General features: G+C 57.7%; 1 protein-coding gene across 5 annotated transcripts in view; it reads right to left on the bottom strand.

Moving 5' to 3' along the window:
* The window catches only part of RAP1GAP2 (RAP1 GTPase activating protein 2), a 54,094-nt gene that overhangs the window by 32,136 nt on the left and 765 nt on the right, over window positions 1–21,193 (bottom strand). For 4 of the 5 annotated variants that reach the window (XR_010723579.1, XM_066201834.1, XM_066201835.1 and 1 more), the window contains exons 2-3: window positions 19,478–19,594; window positions 7,559–7,594 (exon numbers count right to left, since the gene is read on the bottom strand). Coding sequence is in view for 4 of the 5 variants with exons in the window: in XM_066201834.1 (XP_066057931.1) it covers window positions 7,559–7,594; window positions 19,478–19,594 (153 nt within the window). In the remaining variant the exon portion in view is untranslated. Of the gene's footprint in view, window positions 1–7,558; window positions 7,595–19,477; window positions 19,595–21,193 lie in introns of those variants that run through there. The other variant, XM_066201837.1, reaches the window with a different exon arrangement.

Here is a 21,193-nt window from a genome sequence, read left to right as displayed (position 1 = left end):
CCCCTGCTCGAGGGCACAGTCTCCAGAGCATCCCAATGAAACGTCTCCTGGCTGCGCCGTGTGTGACAGACACACAACCAGACCAGCTCCAAAGGGGTAAGACCTGAGCCAGGCCAAGAACTTTAAGAAAGCCACCCTAGAGCAGTGACCCAAGAGCATCAGTGACAGGAGCCTGGAACACCGACCGTGCCATCAACACACGAATGCACGAGTGAGCGGTTTTCCGGGACTCGTTTATCAAGGAACAAAGCAAGCTGTGGGTACAAGGAGTCTCTTGTACACCTCTCCCATCCATTGTGTGCCATTGGGCAACCAGCCAAACTCTATCCTGCAATTGAGACAGCCCAACCAAGTCACCCTTGGGGTCTTCCTGCCCTGCAGCCTGGCTGTGTGGTGGCAACTGGGGGTAGCATCAGCTGCAGCACAGTTGACACAGAACGAGGTAGTCATGGCCACGACAGCAGCACAATTACATGGAAATTGTATTCCTGATAATTTGGGGTATTTCTCCCTGTGAACACGGGCCTCCTGAAGAGATGAGCTCCAAGATTTCAGCATCCAATTAAATTAGATCAAATCAGCAGAGGAAATTAGCCTTTACAGCATGAACAGATCCTCTGAATTTTACTAGCAAATCAGTGAGCTAAATCTCACCATTCACCAGTAACATCACTAATGAAGCCAGATTTGGGATGCGCAGCTGCTAACATGTACCACTCGCCCAACACTTCCAGCACCCTGCTCAGCCCCTGGCCCTTCCTCTGCCTCCCATATGGAGCAAAGACCATCCCTGAAGCCACTATGCCAATCAATCACCACTGGAATCCAGCTGGGAAGCTCAGGATGAGGCCCAGTCTTGAACCTCAATGGAGCAATGCCCTTCCCGAGGATGCTGCAAGGGATGTGGGAGGAGGTGGTGGCAGCGAGGGGGTCACGGAGCAGTCCCAGTGCCACAGGGGGCGGCAGCAGGAGCAGCAGTGCCCGGGCCCCAGCGACTCTTCTGGAGACGACACTGTCTCCATTACCCGCCTCCCTCACACACCTTGTTTGATGTGAAAGCATTAAAAGACATATAATTTGTGGAGCTAAAACACAGGTATTATCTCTGACACATCATACTACAGGGAATGTTCTGAAGTCAATCACATCCAGGGGTTTCTGCTGCTTCATAGATTTTTCCTTGCCTCTTGCTCCTAATAAGAAAAGATGGAAAATGACGCCCTTTTTAGCTGCAGACCCACCATCTTCCTCTTCAAACCACCTCGCACTGTGCAACCTCATCAATGATTGGGAACGAGAGAGCCAGATCAGCTTATCAGGGCTTTAGAAAGTGGACTCTGCATTCTAAACTGGAAAGGATTAACACTATATTGCTGTAGGAAAAAGGAGCTGTCACAGTCCCTGGTGTGACACCAGTAACATTCGAGAGGAACGAGACAGGACAGTGCCTGAAAGGACTGACCTTTGAGACTTCACAGAGACTCAGAATATAGCTCTGACCTATTCAAGTACCTGTCAAGCCTCTACACGTCTCTTCTGGGTGGGAGCCCGAGATGAGCCATGTTTTCACAACAGGCTTTGGAAGATGTGAGGTCTTTGGATACTGTATGGGTCACTGAGAGCATCACAAGCCCCACTGGAAATAAAGGAGCAGAGATGGAGAGGGCCATTTCCAGTCCAGGACCATGGCCCTGCCAGCACCAAGCCATCCATGGCACGGGAATGCCGCTGGGTGCCAGTGGCCGCCCATCCCTGCCCGACCCTGGGGCTTGCTGGCGCCAGGACACCAGGACACCAGGACACCAGGGCCCTGCCAGCTCGCAGGAAAAGCGACAGCCGGCGGGAGCGGTACAGTAATTAACAAAATTATCATCAGGAACAAACCACAGGCTTTGGCAGAACGCCTGCACTGCCACGCCAGCACTGCCTACCCTGCTCTGGGCTCCTTGGCTTGGCAGAGATGGGGCTCCCCAAATCACACCCACCCTGGCGGGGAGAGGGCACATGGCCACGGCCAAGGGTAGGCCAGCGGGCACCCGAGTGGGGCCAGAGCCCCTGCAAACCTGCCTGCGTGACCTCAGTGACTCCTGCAGACAGGGAGCGAGCCTGCAGGCAGATGGTGCCTCAATCACCACAGCATCATGGCTCCCTCCACCCGTCACGACAATATTTGCTCTCAGAAGGTGGCTGTTCTCCGAGCAGCCGCCCTCCGACTGCAAACAGCTCCCAGCCTGACGGGCTATAAATATGGCAGGAGGAAAAACCAGCACAGTTTATTAGTTCTGAGACAGAGCTAAAAATAGACCCACGTGGGGCTGCTCCGTCCTCTGGGCAGATGTAATTGTGGATAATCTAGCTTTAAATATGGGAAGGCTGTCTGACAGCAACAACAACATTTTAGCATATGGACGGGGCGGCACTGACGGGAAGGCGCCGCTGCGCCAACGTCAGCGCGGAGCGGCGCCTGCTCCGCCAGATCCCAGCCCACCTCCTCTGCTCCATGCCTGGCCTTGCTGCAGGAACAAACCCTCACAGAAACCCAAACGTCTACAGCAGGCCACTAAGAGGAAAGCACAGAGTCAAACACCAAGGGGGAGCATCAGTGGAGCTGTGCCAGTCCCCATTCCCCCAGCCTGAAATTTTATATAGCCAAGGCTCACCAGATTAAATGGCTGAAACACTCCAAGGCCTCAGAGCTGACAGCACCTTCCTCCTCCTGTGAAAGCTTCCTCTGTCCCAGGCAGGCTGTGGGACGAGCTGGGGGGATGCTGTGTGTGTGCAGGGTTGGGTTCGGGCAGGCAGCCAGGGCGATAACTGCCCTTCCACGAAGAGGGAAGCGCTCCCGCCTGCCTGCCTGAGATAGCAGGGAGACGTTGGGACTGGCTGGATTTTGTAAATCTCCCACCAGTCGTCGGGCCCGCGAGGAAAGACAGACCATGGCCCTGCCACCAGCCCAGCAAGCAACTCAAGCAGCTGACGGCGAGCAGGGAGGGTGGCAGCCACCACCCTCAGCAGCAGCAGCAGAGACCTGTCACCACTCCTGGATACACACCTGCAGTTCCCTGGCACTGCAAGGGGCTTCGCCCCAGCAGGAGCCCAGCACAAGTCCTGCTGCCAACACAAGGGCTCATTTTGCCTGGCATGCCATGCCCAGCCATGACTCTCCGAGCTGCCACAGCCCCGCTCTCTGCTGGGTGCACAAGGAACACACATCCAGACTGACCCATTGAGAGACTCAGCTTGGCCTCATCCTGCCCAGCACTGGTTTTAACTGAGTTTAAAGCCTTCTGCAAGTCCAGGGCATTCCTTGCAGCCTGGCCCTGCACGCTCAGTCCTTCCCCAGGCACTCTGGCAGAAAGGGGTCACTGCCAGGCTCCAGAGCTGGGATATCCATCCAGGGCATGTTGCTGGTGGGGGTCGCTGCTGGGGTTGACACTGGGCTGGCTCCACACCCAGCAGAAATGGAGATAGGAAGCCTCCCTGTGTGCTGCAGCTGGCTGCTTTGCAGTAGTTTTGACAGCATTTCCTTTGCATGTGCTTCTCCGGCTAAATATAATTGCAAAACATACATTTACATGCAATTATCCATTTATGAAGTGCTAATAAGTCAAAGGAATTTACTTAGATGCAATCTGCTCACCAGACCTTGTCCTCACAGGACCCAAGCACAAACCTCCAAGATCAGTGCAATAGTCAGTGCAGCCACCTCCAGGACACTAAATCATTCCCACGTCTTCCCATTAACTCAGTTCCAGCCCATCAAACATTAAAGAGCCTCAAGCCTGGACAGCTCTTTTTACGGAGGTCGAGTAAATCTTTCATCTCTTCCCACCTTCATCCTCCTGCTGCCATCAGCAGAGGAGCATCACATGCTCTTTCATGTGAGTTCTGACTGCACACACACTGACTCCCAGTAAATGCTGTACATGGCTCCTCCGTTACACAGAGACATGATGATTTTGGTGCTGTTTTTGCTTTATAAGGCTGAAAGAAGAGGTGACTCTGCCTGAAGGAGGGGATTTTCCACCGATTTTTTTTTTTGTTTAACGCTCCGTGGTTTCTCAGCACACCCCATCAATACCAGTGAGCAAATAACCAGGGAACAAAGGCTGAGGAGCTGACAGCAGGTAAAGGGCTGGTGAACCCCCTGTGGGACATCACTCTACCAGTTTGTTCCACAGAGGAGGAGGAAGGGCCCCACAAGTCCCCATCCCACTTTGCCACCTCCCTCATCCCCAGTACAAGGACTTTACAAGGCCAAGGGGGCTCAAGGGTCTCTGCCTGCTTTCCTGGGGACCCCTGCACTTGCTGGGCCGCTGTGAGAGGCAACCAAACCCACCTGGCTGGCTCACCTGGGCAGATCTGCTGTTTGACATGCAAAGATCCTTTGTAGGCTGATGTTTTCCCCCAGGGTGACCTTCCCACTTGGGAAGGAGCTTAGCTGCCATCTGGCTCAGGTCTTCCCTTCCCAGCAGCACAGCCTGACCTCAAACACTCCGTGTCTGACTAGGACTGCATGGAGCTGTGCTCCCAGGAGAACCAAGGGGACCCCGGGAACCTGGAGACACTTCCAGCTCCCCACAGAGACTTCATGTGACACAACAAAACACCAACACCAAGCCAAGGCTGGGGAGCTGCCTCTGGACACGATTCCCCTTTGCCAGCTGCTCCAAGCGCTTTCCCCTGAAGTGGGTAAGGAATAAAAAAATGTAACAGAAAAGTAGGGATGAAACTGGAATTGGTCCAGACCCCAGGGTCTGCACATGCCAAGTCCCACTTACTGCCCAAGGGTCCCAGTCTCCATCCCACAGCTCCCCAGGGCCAACCCTAGTCCAGCAGCTCTCAACAGCCCCAGCACCTGAGCACAGCAGCACCAGCACCTGCTTCCGCCCTCGGGGATGTGCATCCCCAAAAACAGTGAGCACAGCATCCCCAAGCCCTCTCCCAGACTCCTCATCCCGCACAGACTGCCTTTGGGCAGGAGCAAATCTCGGCTCCCCAGAGCAGCCCCTGGCTCCCCGCGGCAGCCAGAGCTTCCCCCTGCCGCAGGGCAGTGGGTTCCAGAGCCAGGGCTGGCCGTGGCCAGGACACTCGAACCCGAGGGGTGGGACAGGGCACACCGGTTCCTGGCCGGGTGCCAACGCTCTCAGGCTCCTCTGCCCGGCAGGCACGGCCATGGCACAGCTCCCTGGGGCAGAGCCAGGCCCAAACTCTCCAGAGCTGCCCGGGCGTTTCTCTGAGGCCAAGCCGCGTGGCCGCTCGGCAGCAGCTGCCCGGGAATGCTCCGGCCCTGCGCTGCCCCTTCCCCGCCCACCTGCAGCCCCACCTTCGCCAGCGCCCGTCACCGGAGGGGTCAGCCCAGCCCTGCCTGCGGTGCCAGGGCTCGCCGCCCATCCCGTCCGCCGGCGCTCCCACCCGCGGCGCCCACTCGCGCTCTGCAGTCCCTCAGACACATCCGCGGTTACCATAGGAACTAACGAAACCCGAACTGGAGGAGGAAACGGAGAGACAGGCAGAGGGAGAACGGCTTTGATGCCCCGGTGCCACCCGCGGGGGTGAGTTTATCCTGGCTGCGTGTGGGCGAGTTTATCCCTCCGGAGGACAGGCAGGGCTTGCCCTGCGCCGCTCGGCCCTCCCGCTGCCGCCCCCCAAACCCCGGCCCGCAGCGGCCGCACCAACCACGGCTGGTGCCCCCCGGGCCCCTGCAAGTCGGCCTTGGTGTCTGCAGCAGCTCCAGGCCCCCCGAGGTGCTCCAGGGCATGCGGAAAGCAGCTCAGATTTTCGGTAATGGCTCATTCAGGGAAGGAAAACTTCCGATGCCTGGTGCCTCTGTGCCACGGGTTAAACCAGGACACTCCAACAGAGGCTGCAGCAATAACGAGAGGGCGCTAAAAGCCCAAAAGTTCGGGTTTACAGTATTTTTATCATTTTAAAAGCTTTTACAAATACAAAACGTATTTGGGTTGAGCCCCAATTACAGAAGCACTTAATGAAGCAGCCTACCCGCAGACCAGAAGCACCACGGGGCTGTGGGAAGCATTAGCTGCAAACAGCAGTGGATGTTCATCAAAAGCTCCAGGGGAACTCCTTCCTTTGGCCAGGGCAGGAAAGGCAGAGATAGAGAGAGAAACGTGGCCGGCCCCAGAGCCTCACCCTGCCCAGGCAGGAGCATGGCAGCGTGCCCACAGCACTGGCACAGCATTCCAAGCACGGCATTAGCTGCCTGGCACGGAGAGGGGAGGGTACGGGGGGTTTCTGCTGCAGGACTGCTGCAACAGCCTTAGAAAAAAATCAGGGCACAGTGTAGAGCAGAGTACAAGGAGCAGCTCAGTCCTTCTCAGCTTCACGGGAAAAGGAAAGTCTGCAGAGAATTCCCTCCACTCCCCAAAGTGGTAAACATTGACTTCTCATTAGTTCAGCACAACCTGAGCAATGAGCGTAGCATCAGCGATTCTGCTGTGCCATTTACAGTGGGCATTTGCCGGCTCGTTCAGGCAGCAGCTCCCCCAGGCTTTCCTGACAATTTTCCATTAATGAATAATTTGCACAATGGTTATAGAGGGAAACCGCATGAGCCATCACCCTATGCATTGCCTGGAGCCCAGGGGAGGCTCGGCCAGAGCATTTCTTATCAGCACAGGCTGTAGCTGATAGCGCTGGAGCTGCACGTGTGCTCACGACGGGGAACCCCCGACCCGGGGAGCTCACCCGGCATTCGGGAGAGGGGAGGATGCACCACAGTGAGAGGGAAGGGAGCAGCGCCCAGGATGTGCAGCCAGGAGGACAAAGCTGGTGGGAACAGGAGGCGGGTCCCAGACAGCCACAAGCAGAGAGCATCGGTGCCACCACTGCCAGACCTTCACCACCTTCTCTTCCCCAGCAGCCGAGGACATAGCCCAGCAGGCACGGTGACCTCACACAGCTGACTCCATCACAGCACAGGACCTGGCCCAGCAACCGCCTTGCCGGAGCCACAAAACCCACACCACCCACCGGTGTCCAGCAAGTCAGTGGCACATCCAAGATGGACCCACCAAGCAACACTGCCAGGCCACAGACCCTCCTGGACCCCAGCAGCATCTCCACTCCTTCCAAGGCAGTGCCCAGAGCCCCTCAGTAGCACAGGAGAGGAGCTGGGTCACAGGTGCCCACTGTTCCACCTCACCAGACTGAAAAACAAAACACAAACCCTCCAGACTTCACTGGATTTACACCAGAAGCTCAGTGCCAGCCTGACCGGCTGATTCCCACCCCCACTACCCCCGAGGCAGAGCTGGTGTCCTGTGAGCTGCCCCATGCACACCTCAGCCCACTGATCTCACAGCGATCACGTCACCGTATTTGCTGTCATCTCCCAGTGCCTGATTCACTCCAGGCTTTCAGGAGAACAGACCGTGGGACATGCACGAACGCGTGTCCCGCAGTGGGCGGGCATGGCTGGACTCCACTGCACCAGCTGGAGCCCGGCTCCCAGAAAAGCATCCTCCACACACCCAGCCAGCTCCCAGCACCACACATCCCACGGGAAATCACTGCGAGAGAAGAGCCAGGTACTCACTTGATCTTCAGGCTGGCCAGCATTGTCTTGTCGATCCTGGGGAGAGAGCAGAGGAGGGTGTTACTGCAGGCACAGGGGCTCCAGATGTAGCTGGGAGGGGGGTGGGTGCTGGGGGCTGCTGCCAAACACGACCTCAGCACATCCCTTGGCGGTGCCAGCGCTCCGGCTGACACGATCAGCACCACAGAAAGACTTCATTGGGAAACAAAATCAACCAAGATTTAACCCAAGATGAAGCCTGGCAGCAAGAAAAAAAAAAAAAAAAAACCAACCAAAAAAAACCTAGTTGTTTCTTGGTGCAGAACTGCTGCCTCCCGATCTGGAATGCCAGAGGTGAGCTGGGCAGCAGAGGAGGGCATCCCCTGTGTCTCAGCTCTCTCCAAAGCACAGCTGCCACAAACCACATATTTACAGATAATGGACCTGTGACAGCCCTGGTGGGCTGGGAAGATCCCAACCAAACCCCACATATAGCAACCCAGCCCCGGGCAGACAAAACACAGAGCACCCCCCTCCCTCCCAGCCCGAGCTGGTTCATGTGGGACTGGGAGCCCCAGTTGCTTCACTCATTTCCCTGGCACTGGTAATGAGTGCTCATCTCCTCAGAGTCATGGTGGTTACAGTCATATTAATATTAATTAATGCAAATCATAATAATGTCTCAAAATGCAAAACAATGTCTTTTGGCAGTCACTGAAAATGCTGTTATCTGCCACATGGAGTCAATTCCACATCTCAAAAAAAGACTGAACAGCAAAAGAACACCCCCAACACCCTCTTGTTTTGCACTGTGGTCGCCGAGGACAAGGTGTGGCCACAGAAATGCAGCTTCCTCCCCACTTGCAGCTTTACCTTCTCCACCCCCAGGCTGGACTCCACTGCCAGGAGAGGGCTGCACCCGCGGGGGGCACAGGGGTCCCCAGACTCTGTGCCACAGGCTGAGCCTGGCAGGCACTGAGGGACAGGTGCCATTACCTTTCCCAGGGTCTCTCTCCTGCAGCAACCTCACCCTCATAAAACCCCATAGCCACGGGAGCTCTGTTCCAGGCATTTCCCCAAACATCAGCTTCCACGGGAGCTCTGTTCCAGGCATTTCCCCAAACATCAGCTTCCATGCTCTGCTCTGGAGAGCCAGCACGCTGCTGCTCCTAAAAATAGATCTAGGGCACCTGCTATTGTGACTTAATACCTTGCAAGCCTGCCCAGACCTTTTTGGTCATTAAATCATGTTGCACACGAGAGCACATTGGGGAGCGGGGCTGTTTCCAAACTCAGGGGCAGAGGCAAAGCAGCTCAGGGACAGTGGGTGGCTGGGGCAGCTCCCATGGGACCTGTCCACGAGTGGGAACTGCACAAGTGGCTCCTTCCGGAACCACGGGAAGAAAAAACAATTGTTGCTATTTGGCCTCTTAGAGTGAGAAGGGGAGAAAAAGAAACAACAACAACGAAAAGGGAAAAAAAAAAAAAAAAAACACCAGAAAGAAAACCACAGGAAATAAACTCCCGTGTTTGGGAAACCGCAGTTACAGTGTGACTGTGAGAGCCGTTTGCCTGCCCTGCCCTGCTCCAGAGGCGGCACAATGAAACTCCCCACACCCCACAGCCCTGGGGCTCCCCGCCCTGGGCAGCGCCAGCTCCGGGGGCAGCGCTCACAGTGCCTTTGCACGCCCTGTGCATCCCTGCAGCCGAACTGGGGCACCACATCCGCCCCCCAGGACGAACACACTGCTCTGGGACCTCGCTGGCAGCAGATGCAGCTGGCGGAGGGGAAAAAAATAGCAACTTCCATCCCAGCAGAGGCTGAAAATAGCGACCGCAGCCACAGCAGGAGGTAGCTGGGTGCGCCCAGACACCTCACACGGAGCCCACAGGAAGGGTGGGACCGTGAGAAGATGCAGGTACGGGGCTGTGGCAGATCCCTCCTTTTCAAGTAAACGCCCAGGGAAGGGCTCTCCCGGCAGCTCACAGGGCTTTTCCAGGCAGCGTCTTCCCCAAGGGCCCGGGGAGGACTGCACCGACCCCCTTGGGAGCCCCACCCCACAGCTCAGGGAGGATGGGGCTCCTCCCGCAGCTCTCACCACGCAGAGACTGGCGTGGTGTCTAAAGGAAAGCCCATGTCCTGTTCCCCCAGCCCAAATTACAATGGTGGAGCAGCCCCCGAGAGCCAGTGCAGGCCCCCAACAGCCGGCAGACCCCGTTTTCCTGAGTGACTCTGCAGCTCGTGGTTTTCTTTCCCCTGCAACTGCCAAAGCACAGCAAGAAAAACCAGAGCGCGGCCCAGCTGGCCCTGCCAAGGAGGGTCACGGCTGTGCTCCACCACGGTGGGAAGCTCCGGGGGTGCCCCCGGGCGGTCACGGCCCCAGAGCCCCTGCTCACAACAGCGAGGGGGGGCAGAGCTGTCCAAGAGCTGCAATTTGGCCACCACAAAAAGACCCCACACATCACAAAACTGATTTGTACAGAAGTCTATCCAAGCGCTCCCTTCCCCTTGGTGTGTTAAGAGAACACAATCCAGCCAAGGCAGCTCTTTTGGCTTCAGCGAGGCGTGAGCTCCACCCCAGGGGACCCTGCCGAAAGCCTCGGTGCACCAGCTGCCCTCCCGCAGCCCTCACAGTTACTCAGCATTTCCCCCAGCCGGTCTCAGGCTGCTCCAAGTCCACACCACATTCCCCTCCACGGTCCCACTGCGGAACGGGGACGGGGCAGAGCAGCCTTTCGCCCCAAACACCATCACAACCACGACAGACTTGGAACAGGCATTAAACACCTCGGAGATGTGAAATCTCAGATGCGAAACACCCGAAAGGAGGGCAGAAGGAGAACGGCGTCGTTTCCTTAAGCTGTTTCCCTACAGATCAACACCTCTCAGAAAGAAGAGACAGGAGCCGACAGTCCTGCTGAACTCGGGGTGCAGGCAGCAGCCGTGCTGCTCTGCTGAGGACAGACAAAGAAGGGATGACTCATGGAGGTGCCAGTGGTGCTGGAAACCTGCCCTGGACCAGGAGGGAGCTTGCTGCACACCCCGAGGTGCCCAAGGTGGCCGTGAGCATCCCTGTGTGAGCGCAGGAGGAGCAGGCAGCAGGGAAAGCAGCGAGAGAAAGGCGCAGGGGCAGACACTCCTGCAGGCAGCGTGCCCACAGGAGCCCCCAGGGAGGTCCCCCCACGGCCCATCAGAGCTCACGAGGCTTCGCTGGGCTGAAGCTGTGCCAGGCTTCCCGCGGGCACAGGGGGAGAAGGGCCCTGCCGCGGCCCGCATGCCCGCGCTGGGAGGGAAGGGCGCCTGGCGACCGCCGCTCTGAAGCCGCGGAGGGAAGGAGAGCTCCTCACACGGCTCCCACAGCGAGGGAGGGAGCGAGGGAGGGAAGGGGAAGGCACCCACCAGCCGTAGCCGCCGAAGGAGACGCTGCGCTTCCTCTGGAACATGTTGGTGCTGCCAGGGCGCTGCGGCCACGGGGACAGCGGTGACGGGACGGCGGTGACGGGACGGCGGCGACGGGACAGCGGCGACGGGACAGCGGCAGCCGTGCGGGGACGGCCGGAGCGGCGCTTCCTGCCCTGGCCCGGGCGATGGGACCCCGGCGCGTCCCGGTCAGCCGCCCCCAGCGCGGCAGCGCATGCACACCGCGCACACAAACACCAGAAAAAAATGTCATTTCCTTTTCTCTTCGTGGCCACAGGCTTTTCGCAACCTCACGCTGCAAATATCGTATTTCTCCTAAGGGCAGGACCACCAGCAGTGCCGCACGGGCAGCGGGGCCGAGCCACCGACGCCGTGTCGCCCACAAACATCGTGCCCTGCGGCTGCCCCAGCCACTAAACCAGTGGTGGCAGCGTGGTGGCCTGCCTCCCCCTCTCTGTCCCCGAAATGGTAGCGCTGCAGCCACAGCACCAGGCTGGCTCCTCGGTAGGGGAACCTCCACTCACCCCTCCTGTGCCCTCAGGGGACATCCCCCTAAGGGCATCAAACCCCAGTAAGCAAAACCCCACCACTTCATCTGTCATGGCAAACAGGTGCCACCATCCCAGAGCCCAGTAAGGCACCTCCCAGTAGGTCCCATGCAGCTGCCTGTGGCACACAGGCATCCTCTGGCTCCTCAGCAGCTCTGTAAGGCTGAAGTGGCATCTGCAGCCTGACCGCCAACCAAGCCCCCCATCCTTTAACAGCCAGGCTTCAGAAATCCCATGGAAATGGAAATGCTGACATCTAGCTGGGTATGAACTCCCATCCATCACAAATCCCAAGAAAACAGATGCTGTTCCCTGCACCACGCTCTGGGCATTGTCGGGCACAGCGGAGCCGTGGGGAGGTGAGCCCGGTTGCAGGGGTGGACGTGGTGCCCAGAGGCTGCACCTGGTGCCCAGGTGTCCTCACACCTTTCACCTCCCCAAACCAACCACCAGCGCCCACCTGCACCCACTCAGAGCTGGGCTATGCCAGGGGATCACCCTCTGCCGGTCCAGATGAGGAGGAAAGGCAGGAACGCCGAGGCCCTGGGCAGGGGAGAGGCAGGGGGAGCTGGGCTGTGCCGGGACACAGCGCAACACCAGAGCCGAGCCATGCCAGGACGAGCTGCTCAGCCAGCACCCTCTGCCATGCCCATGGGATCCAGGAGCCCATGTCCCAGAGCCACTGCAGCCCAGAGGCCAGAAAGAGCCTCTGATTGCCAAGGTCCAGCCAGATCACTCACCTCCCACCCCAGTGATCCAAGCCAACGCCTGGTGCAGACTCACAGCGTTCCCGTGCCCTGGCATTCCACGCAGTGCTGGCTCCTGGTCAGAGGCAGCTCTAGCCCAGCATTCTCATCCACGCACCCAAAAACTTTGATTGAGAGACATTTGAATTCTGTCTCATGTGTGAAAGAAAGGGGTGGGGGGAGAGAGGGTATAGGGAGCTGGAGTGAGAAATCACTCAACTCCAGGGAAAGAACTTGGACTGAAATCCAGCTATTTCAACTCCTACTTTTCTGCCCACAGCCTTAAAGGGATGAAACTGTGGAAATTCTTTGAATTTTAGAGCTCTTAAGGACATTATTTTAAAAAAACCCAAAACCATGCTGCAGACTTTGAAGCCATAATTCAGGTACTACAAAATATCTGGAGCAGTCATTTGCTTGTAGCACGTTTGTTCCTGGCCTGCATGATCTGTGTCAAAGCTCAGCATCAACAGCGGTGTGACGTTATCCTCTCGCTTCCTCTTCCCCCAGGTCATGTCTTCCTTACACTCCTCCCAGCTGATTTCTGCCCAGCTCTACCAGACCGCTCACAATTAACTTGTCTGAAAATAAAAGCTCCGGGTACAGCCAGGCACACTGAAATGAGACCCAGCACAGGCCTGCGAACAGAGTGTGGGACAGGCAGTGATAGTGGCTGTGGGAAGCCTTGACCTCAGCTGGTACCACGCCAGGAGAACCCCAGGGAGATGGCCCTTCCCCTTGCAGCACCATCTACTGCCTCTTGTTCTGCTGCTTCAGCCCGGTGTGAACTCACAGCTGCCAGAGGTGACATGGGAGCAGGGAGGGTGACAGGGACACACACAGCAAGGCAGGACCTGACTCCCCTTTGCCAGGAGGTCACCTCAGTCAGTAGGTCATAATCACTCCCACAGCTCTTCCTTGTGTCATGCTAAAGCACAGGGCAACCCCAACCTGCCCCAGGATGTCAGAGCACAAGAGGGCAGGACCCTGAGGTGGCCATAGGGAAACATCTCCATTTCCTGCTGTCCAGCAGGGTGTGGGGCAGCCCCTGCCAAGCCCACCGCACCCTGCTCCAGCGCCTGGGAATACCCTGGCTGGCAGTGCTGGCAGTGGAGCTCTTCCTGCTGGCAGCCCCCCTGGGCCGCATCAGCCGCCACAGATCCAGGTTACAAACTGCATTTGAACCAGGCAAAGATTAAAAATGTACCAAGGACCCAACCTCAGCTCCCCCGAGCCACCAGCCTCCCTGGCTCCTGGGAACCACACCACCGCCTGCCCAGCACCATCTCACCCGCAGGGGCGTGCCTCCAGAAATAGTCTCTGCAATGACATTTTCTCACTTCCCCTCTTCCCCTTGAGGTATTTCACACAGGCTCGAAAACAAAAAGGAAAAAACCTTCCTCCTTTCAGATCAGGCACAGGCAAATCATAACCGAGCAGCCAAAATTAGGGAACAAAACCCTGGAGGAGGACGACTCCTCAGTACCATCTGCACCAGTCTAAATTAACACCTCCCAGGGGCCTCTGCCAGAACCAAGATCCCATTGCTCCAACCCAACCTGGTGAGCAGCCCCTGCCTGCTGGGAACAGTGCTGCACTGCTGGTGGCACCTCAGAGCAGGATTGTGCCCAACAAGGGCAGCAAAATTCTTCCCTTTCTTACTGGGGTAAGAGACTGATTGCATCACTAGTGCTTTGATATTGCCTGCCGCACTCTGAGAGCATTCAGCTTCCTATTATGATTCTAAAGAAGGTTGTGGGCACCCAGAAATATTAGATTTTGTCCTGACAGGAAGAACATGCTGTGCACATCATCAGCTTGACCTACGGAGCAAAGGAAAACAGTGTCCAAATTACCTCTGACTCAGTTCATGGAATATTTTAAACACCATTTTCTCCCCTTTATGGTACTGCTGAAGTGAAAAGAGAAACTTGATGTCTTAAATGCAGCTTCCCACAAAACCCAGCTTTCCCTCAGGGGTGGGTCTTCACTGCTCAACAGCTTCAGAGCAGAAGGACTGAGAGGGCTCCCTCGGCCACCAGGCTGGGGAGGGGAGCCTGAGTGTCACCCGAGAGGAAGGAGAGCTTCAGACAAAGGACAGGAAAGCCAGAGACCTTCCTGAGCCCAAGGCCGTGCACAGCTCAAGCTGCAAACCACGCTCCAGCTCCTCTTACACATTCTCGGGGAACCTTTGGTGGCTCATGGACTCACCCCTGTGTCCAAAGTGATCTGATCACTCCTGCTCATTTCTGTGGAAATGGCTGAAAAACAGATCCTGGAGGAAGCCACCATGCGACCTGCAAAATATCACTTCTCAGGCAGCTGGCACAGAGGGATACTTACACCTCGGTATGGCAGCACCAGGTCTCCCAGCACAGAGGACAGAAACCCAGGAGACCAACAGGTGCTGGCTGGCAGCCTGGCCCCCATGCTGGCCAGGTGCCTGTGCCCCCCAAAGGCCTGCTGGTCTCTCTCACCATCACATGAACCAGCTCTTTGCTGCAGAGGGACACAGATCATGTCTCATCACAGCCCTGTATGCAGCAACTCATCGCACGGCCTCTCAGGCTCCCTGAATTCTTCTCAGCCCACTGTGAATTTGATGTACAGCGTTCCTTGTTTTCTCAAGTCCACCCAATTTAGCATCCTGCCTTGCTAGCAAGGGCATGAAACTCCTCTCTCACGTAAAGGCATGAAAAGGTTCTCTCCAGGAAAAGCCTGGTCAAGCACACAGATTTTCTGTGCCTGTTTCCTCCACCTCTTCCAACCACCCCCTTCCCATGCCAGTGGAGCCTGAGGGAGGACGCTTCAGGGAAGCAGCAAAGGCTCGCATCCTCATGCTCTCTGCCTGCCCAGGACCCAGCAGGAAGGTTGCTCTGTGCATCCAGACAATGCTTACGTGGGTGCCTTGCTCCTCATCCTGTATGCTCCACAGACAGGGCAGGCACCACTGGCCCCACCGTGCTCCCCTCTGTGCCTGGAGGCATCCCTGCTGCAGCCAGACGAGCAGCTGCCATGCCAGCACCGGGTCCCTGGGCACTGTCACCATGGCTACCTGCACATCCACTGCACATCCCACACTGCATGGAGGAGCAGCAGCTCAGTGCTCGCTTGCCCAGGCAGAGCAGGGGCTGGTGGAGGGAGGATGCATCGGGACAAACCTCCCACACAAACCTGTTCCCAGTGGCAGGCTGGCACTGGCAGCTGCTCCAGGAACCAGAGAGCTTTTGGCCCAATTCACACAACAAACACGGAGCAGGGGGGTGGCTGCAGCCAATGAAGAAATTGTGGAGAGACAGAAAAAGAACAGCTTAAACTGAAAACCGGAGCTGGGAAAACGTGGGGGCGGGATGAAAGCATGGGAATGAGAGAGACCTGGACATGCTTTGGCTGGAAAGTAGGAGGTTTCTAATCTTCAATGCAATCAATCTCTAGAACTGTTTCCTAATAACGGAAATAAAGGAACCAAAAAAACCCCAAGACCCTAACTGAGACTCAGAACGTTTGTGAAGATGTTACAAAAGATGGTGAAGTCTAATGGAAGGTGTCCCTGTCCGTAGGAGGGGGTTTGGAACTGGGTGACCTTTGCAGCCCCTCCAACCCAAACCGTTGTGATTCTATGGTCCTGTGCTCCCTGCAGCAGCAGGGCTCACTGACCCAGCCCGTGTTCTGGCAAGGGCTGTTCCTCTCAGACTCCCCTGCCCTGCACCCCGGCCTCGGCAGCAGATGGGGAATCGTCTGCCCAAGGCTGAGCTGTGCTGGCACAAGGTCAGACCTCAGCAGCCAGGGCTCGGGTATGAGGCCAAACCCGTGCGTGGACACTCTGAACGTGTCAAACAAGGCACATGGGGCTTGGACTTGAGCTTTTCCAAATCCTGCTACCTCTTGCCAACATCACCTGTATTTTTCAACCATTTTGTGTGGGTTTTGCAAGAGCCAGGCTGAAATCAAATCACAGTCAAGAAACAGTCTTTCTGGTATCCAGCTTGGAGGCAGATGTTAACTCCAAGCAGGGATTCATCTACCCCCACAAAACTGCAAAACTGTCTGTGGAGAATGAGCTGTATTTAGCTCCTGGAAAAAATGTCTCTCCTCCTGTTGCTGCTGAAGTCCTGTTCCTGTTTCCACAGAAGCAGCAGCTATCAAGCACCAGAGCATCTGACCAGGTACACCACAGGCAGCAGCAGCACAGGACTTCTTTGAGCAGCCCTCAGGACCCTGCTGCCACACAGATATGCTTAGGGGTGAAGGGAAGGGAAGATGATAAAACAAACAAGCAAAGAAAAAGGCATTTTTGCTGCTATGGTTATCGTCCCTAGTGGGAGGAACCGGCAGCAGAGGGAGAACGCAGTATCTGTGAAACGTGGTGCGTGCAAGTGCTGCCTGCAATCACACCGTGTGTTGGATCTGAATTTAAACTCTTGGGCGTGATTCCAACCCTCAATAAATCGTGCCTTGTGGACAGATATGATGTCCCTTCTGCTACTGAAACAACAACCAGTCTTGAACAAAACAGCAGAGCCTAGAGCATGCAGAAAACGGCAGACCCTGGCAGGATCCGTCTCACACCCTGCCTTTGCCAGGGATGCAAGGCAACACCTCAGCCCTCCCCGGCTCCCTGCAGCTCCACGCCAGGCACACCGGTGCCCTGCCTGTGGGAACGAGCAGGATGAAGGGAATTGCTCAGCCTGGTGAGCAGACATTGCGCCGCTTCCCTGTCAGGGATGAGCTGCAGCCTCACACAGGGACAGAGGATCACCCCAGCAGACTGGTGCAGGGCATACAGGGAGGCTCAGACATCCCTTTTCTGTGCAAACACCTGGGGCTCCCCAGACAAGGAGGTGCCCGGGGAAGGCAGGACAAAGCCCCCCGCATGCCACCGGACCCCACCACCCCGACCCCCGGGGGCAGCAGGCAGAGCCCGGCACGGGCTGCTGGAAATCGCCCCCTCGAACGGTCAATATTCAAGAGCGGTGATGACAACCACTTCATCGCCGGATCCCGCTCCACCGTCCGCAGCCCTAAGCCTCCGTACAGCCCCCGGTTCCCGGCCCCAAGCCCCTGCCCTGGCGCCGCGGCTCCGAGCGCAGACGGAGAAGCCGAGAGCCGTGAAGGCTCCGCTGCGTGTCCGCCCGCGCTCCGCCGCGGCCCCGCGGGGCTCCCCAGGCAGGAGCACGTACGTACCGCCGAGGATGGAGCCCGCAGCCCCGTGCCGTGCCCGCCGCTCCGCCTGCGGATCCCGCCGCGGTGGCGGAGCCGGCCCAGCGCGGGGCGGTGCAGAGCCGTGCGGGGCGGTGCGGGGCGGTGCGGAGCCGTGCGGGGCCGTGCAGGGCGGTGCGGGGCGGTGCGGAGCAGTCCGGAGCCGTGCGGGGCGGTGCGGGGCGGTGCGGGGCGGTGCGGGGCCGTGCGGGGCCGTGCGGGGCCGTGCGGGGCCGTGCAGGGCGGTGCGGAGCCGTGCAGGGCGGTGCGGGGCGGTGCGGAGCAGTCCGGAGCCGTGCGGGGCCGTGCGGGGCGGTGCGGGGCCGTGCGGGGCGGTGCGGGGCCGTGCGGAGCCGTGCGGAGCCGTGCGGAGCCGTGCGGGGCCGTGCAGGGCGGTGCAGGGCGGTGCAGGGCGGTGCAGGGCGGTGCAGGGCGGTGCGGAGCAGTCCGGAGCCGTGCGGGGCGGTGCGGAGCCGTGCGGGGCCGTGCGCGCTCCCCGCCCGCCGCCGCGGCGCCGGGATCCCGCAGGCTGCGGGGGCAGAGCCGACTCCTGCCCGCAGCCCTGCCCAAAGGGGCAGTAACACACCGTCGCCGCGGCTGTCCCCGCGCTGCCGTCCCACCGGGCAGGCGGCCCGGCCCGCGGCATCCCTGTGCCCCAGCAGCTCCGCTCCCCGGCCGCAGCCGTGCCCGCGGCTGCTCCGGCCGAGCCGCCGCTTACGCTTGGGCTGCCTCGGCAGACAAACATTTCATCCCAATGAGAGAGACACAGACACCACTCATAACCCGACGCTGGTGTGCCATAGACTCTCTAGACGGCTCCAGGTATCTTCCCAGGGGAAACTTCTCCTCTGGGAAATCAAACTAATCCAGTGAAATTAACCCCCTTGGGAAATCAAATGAATCTAGTGAAATTAACCCCAACAGCAGTTAACATTAATTATAAATGATGTTACAGGCATTTCAGTTGCACGTGCCAAATGAAACATGCACATCAGGGGTGAGGCTAAGACAACCTCTGAAAGCAATTAGCAAAAATTAGTTAAAATCAATAAACAGCACAGTCATTCCAGTGTCTGGAAAGCCTCTCCAGTGGCAGGCAGAGGAATTCCCATCGCGGGAAGCAGATGGCAGCAGTAAGCATGTATGCCATGGCTCCTGCCGAGAACACCTGGCACCTCCCTCACGCCCCTGGAAGTCTCTTCCAGGTGTGAATGTCACCTCCCTCCATCCCCACTCTGCTGCCCTGCATGAAGAGTACCCACAGCCCTTACTGTCCTGGGAAATCCAAGTCTTTTGGACACCCCTTTCCCCTGCAGCCACCCTACCACTGTTGTTCACATCCGTGCAATTCCAGGCAGATAAATACTTCAGGGCTTTAAGGGCTCTTGGAGCAAAACTGCTCTGAAACGGAGAGGGAAGAGCTTTTAGTGCCACAGCCACTCAGGGACTCGGCGTATTCCAGAGCTCTCTGCAGGCCAGAGAACAGATGCTGCTCTCTGTGTGTCTGGAGGCCCACGAGGCGTTTATGTTAATGGTGTTTCATCATCAAACACGGGATGGGAGCCGACAGCGATGCATATGCATCAGCAGGGAGAGCCACAGCACGTGCCTGGGATGTGGCTCCCAAGGGGAGAGTTTAAGCACCAAACAAAATTGGGGGATCAGAGCAGATATTTTCCAATGATCACTGATGGTTGGGGGAAACAGCTCCTGGCTCCCATCTGTTTTTTAAGTAAATCTCAAGGGCTGCATGCATAAAGCAGATCCTCAACCAAAAGCATGGGAGCGATTACAAGAAAAGTTCGGGCAGGCAGATGGTAGTTTGTCCTTTCCACTGTTTTAAACTAAACCGCACTTACGTGGTGTTTGCAGCTCCTGGTGCAACTGCTGCGCCTGAACTTTATTTTAAAAGCAAAGCCCAAGACGTTCATGTAACACAGGGCTCCCAGACAGGCTGGGGCTCAGGAGGGGCTTGTGAAAGAGCAAGCAGCAGGGCATGTGGCAGTGCTCCCCACAGCCCCCTTACCTGCTGGGGGAGCCCAGGTCTGCCCGGCTGACGATGCGGTGCTGGTGGGGCGAGTAGAGCCACTGGAAAGCCGTCAGCGTCCTCTCCTCGATGCGAAAGCGGCCTTCTCGCACGTACCTAAAAATAACATCCAGAGAGACTGAAATATTCATCAGCCCCGGATTGCGGGGAGGGAGCGGCAGGATGCAGGAGCAGCAGGATGCAGGAGCAGCAGGGTGCAGGAGCAGCTGGCTCAGCAGTGCTGCTCAGCCACACATCCTACACCACCACGTTCCTCAGTGGGAGCAGAAAATCCCTTCGCAGCCCGTCTGCCTGCCACCCTGTGCCACCCCCATCCCTCACTGCCCACCAGCCCACGCCCCCACCAGCACATGGGCTTGTCTGGGACGGGGCATCCCTTCAGACCGACCCCCAGGGAGGCGTCCCTGCACCCTCCATGGGGGCTCCATCGGTGGGGCTGCTGCCTGCTGCAACCCCTGTGCAGCCCCCAACCCACTCAGACCAGACCCACAGGCCCCCGGAACCACCACGTGCAGGAAAGTGAAGAACAAACACTTCCAAAGCAGCACAGGACATTCCCCTGTAATGCCCCAGGGATCAGAGGCACAGCACCCCCTGCTCAGCACCATTGTCTTGGGGTACAGCCTGCCCCCAGCACCCGCCCAGCGCCCAGACCAGCCCCTTTCCCAGGCTGTCACTTAGCTTGGCTCCAAGGCCAAGCTAAGGCCCTTCTAGCATCACTTCAAATGCCAGGCCAGATGCTGAGGCTTATCAAGTAATAGTGGAGTGAATTGATGGTTATTAGTTTGATTTGAAGAGTATGGGGTCCCTGTTAAGTGAGCAAAATTCTGGTAACAGCAGTTGTTTCCATCTTTTGGAACAAAATCCTGCTGCCTGCTTCCATCCCAGCAGCCAGCTGCACTTCACACACACTCCTCTGAACATGAACTTTCATCAGCAAGTAATTAATAAGTTAATTTATTAAAGCCCCTGTAGTACTGATTGGAGACACACACACACAGAGCTGCAGCATCCATGAACCCCAGCCAGAGCTGGAGAGAGCTCCTGTCCCCTCCTCTGTTTATGGATGCTCCAAGAGGTTCATTCTCACTGTTAACTGCAGGGGTGTGCCCACACTGTCTGGATGGGGCCAAGGGGATGTTCCACAGCGCCATGAGCTCCCCGCTTGCTGCTGTTGGGCTCTGGAACCTGCCTGGGCCCGCTCAGCCCAGCCCAGCCCTGTGGGGTCCTGTGGAGCTAGGGGCAGTGACATTGCAGGAACTGAGATTTTCCACTGCAGCTACAGGAAAACCAAAAGGCTCCTGAGCATCGCCAGCACAGTCACCTGCCAATTTCCTAGTTAAAAGCAACCAAGCATGGTGCAATGGCAGTGCTCCCTGCAGCTCTGGTACATGGGAACGCTGCACAGAGCAGAGGCAGGGAAGGCAGGGTGTCCCTTGGGAAGTGGGGGTGAGGCAGCGGGGACGCAGAAGAGCCAGGCCACACAGCTGCTATAGCAGTTTGTCCAAGTGTGTGAGGGAAAAAAGTGTCCTTGGCTGCAAGGAGGGAGAGGAAAGGAGGGAGAGAGAAAAAGAAAAAGCTTCAGTGACTCCCACTCTGCCTACTTTCCCGGGTTTCTGGGACTCCCTCCCATAGCTGGGGCGCTGGCACCCAGTGCCGGCCCGGCCCGGGCTCTGCCCCCGCCCAGAGACCAGC

This window comes from Chamaea fasciata, unplaced genomic scaffold (assembly GCF_029207755.1).
Source record: "Chamaea fasciata isolate MVZ Bird 193981 ecotype frontalis unplaced genomic scaffold, bChaFas1.0.hap1 SCAF_21, whole genome shotgun sequence".
NCBI classification, from domain to species: domain Eukaryota; kingdom Metazoa; phylum Chordata; class Aves; order Passeriformes; family Sylviidae; genus Chamaea; species Chamaea fasciata.
The sequence above is the reverse complement of the archived record's forward strand: the minus strand, read 5'-3'. Positions and strand labels throughout refer to the sequence as shown.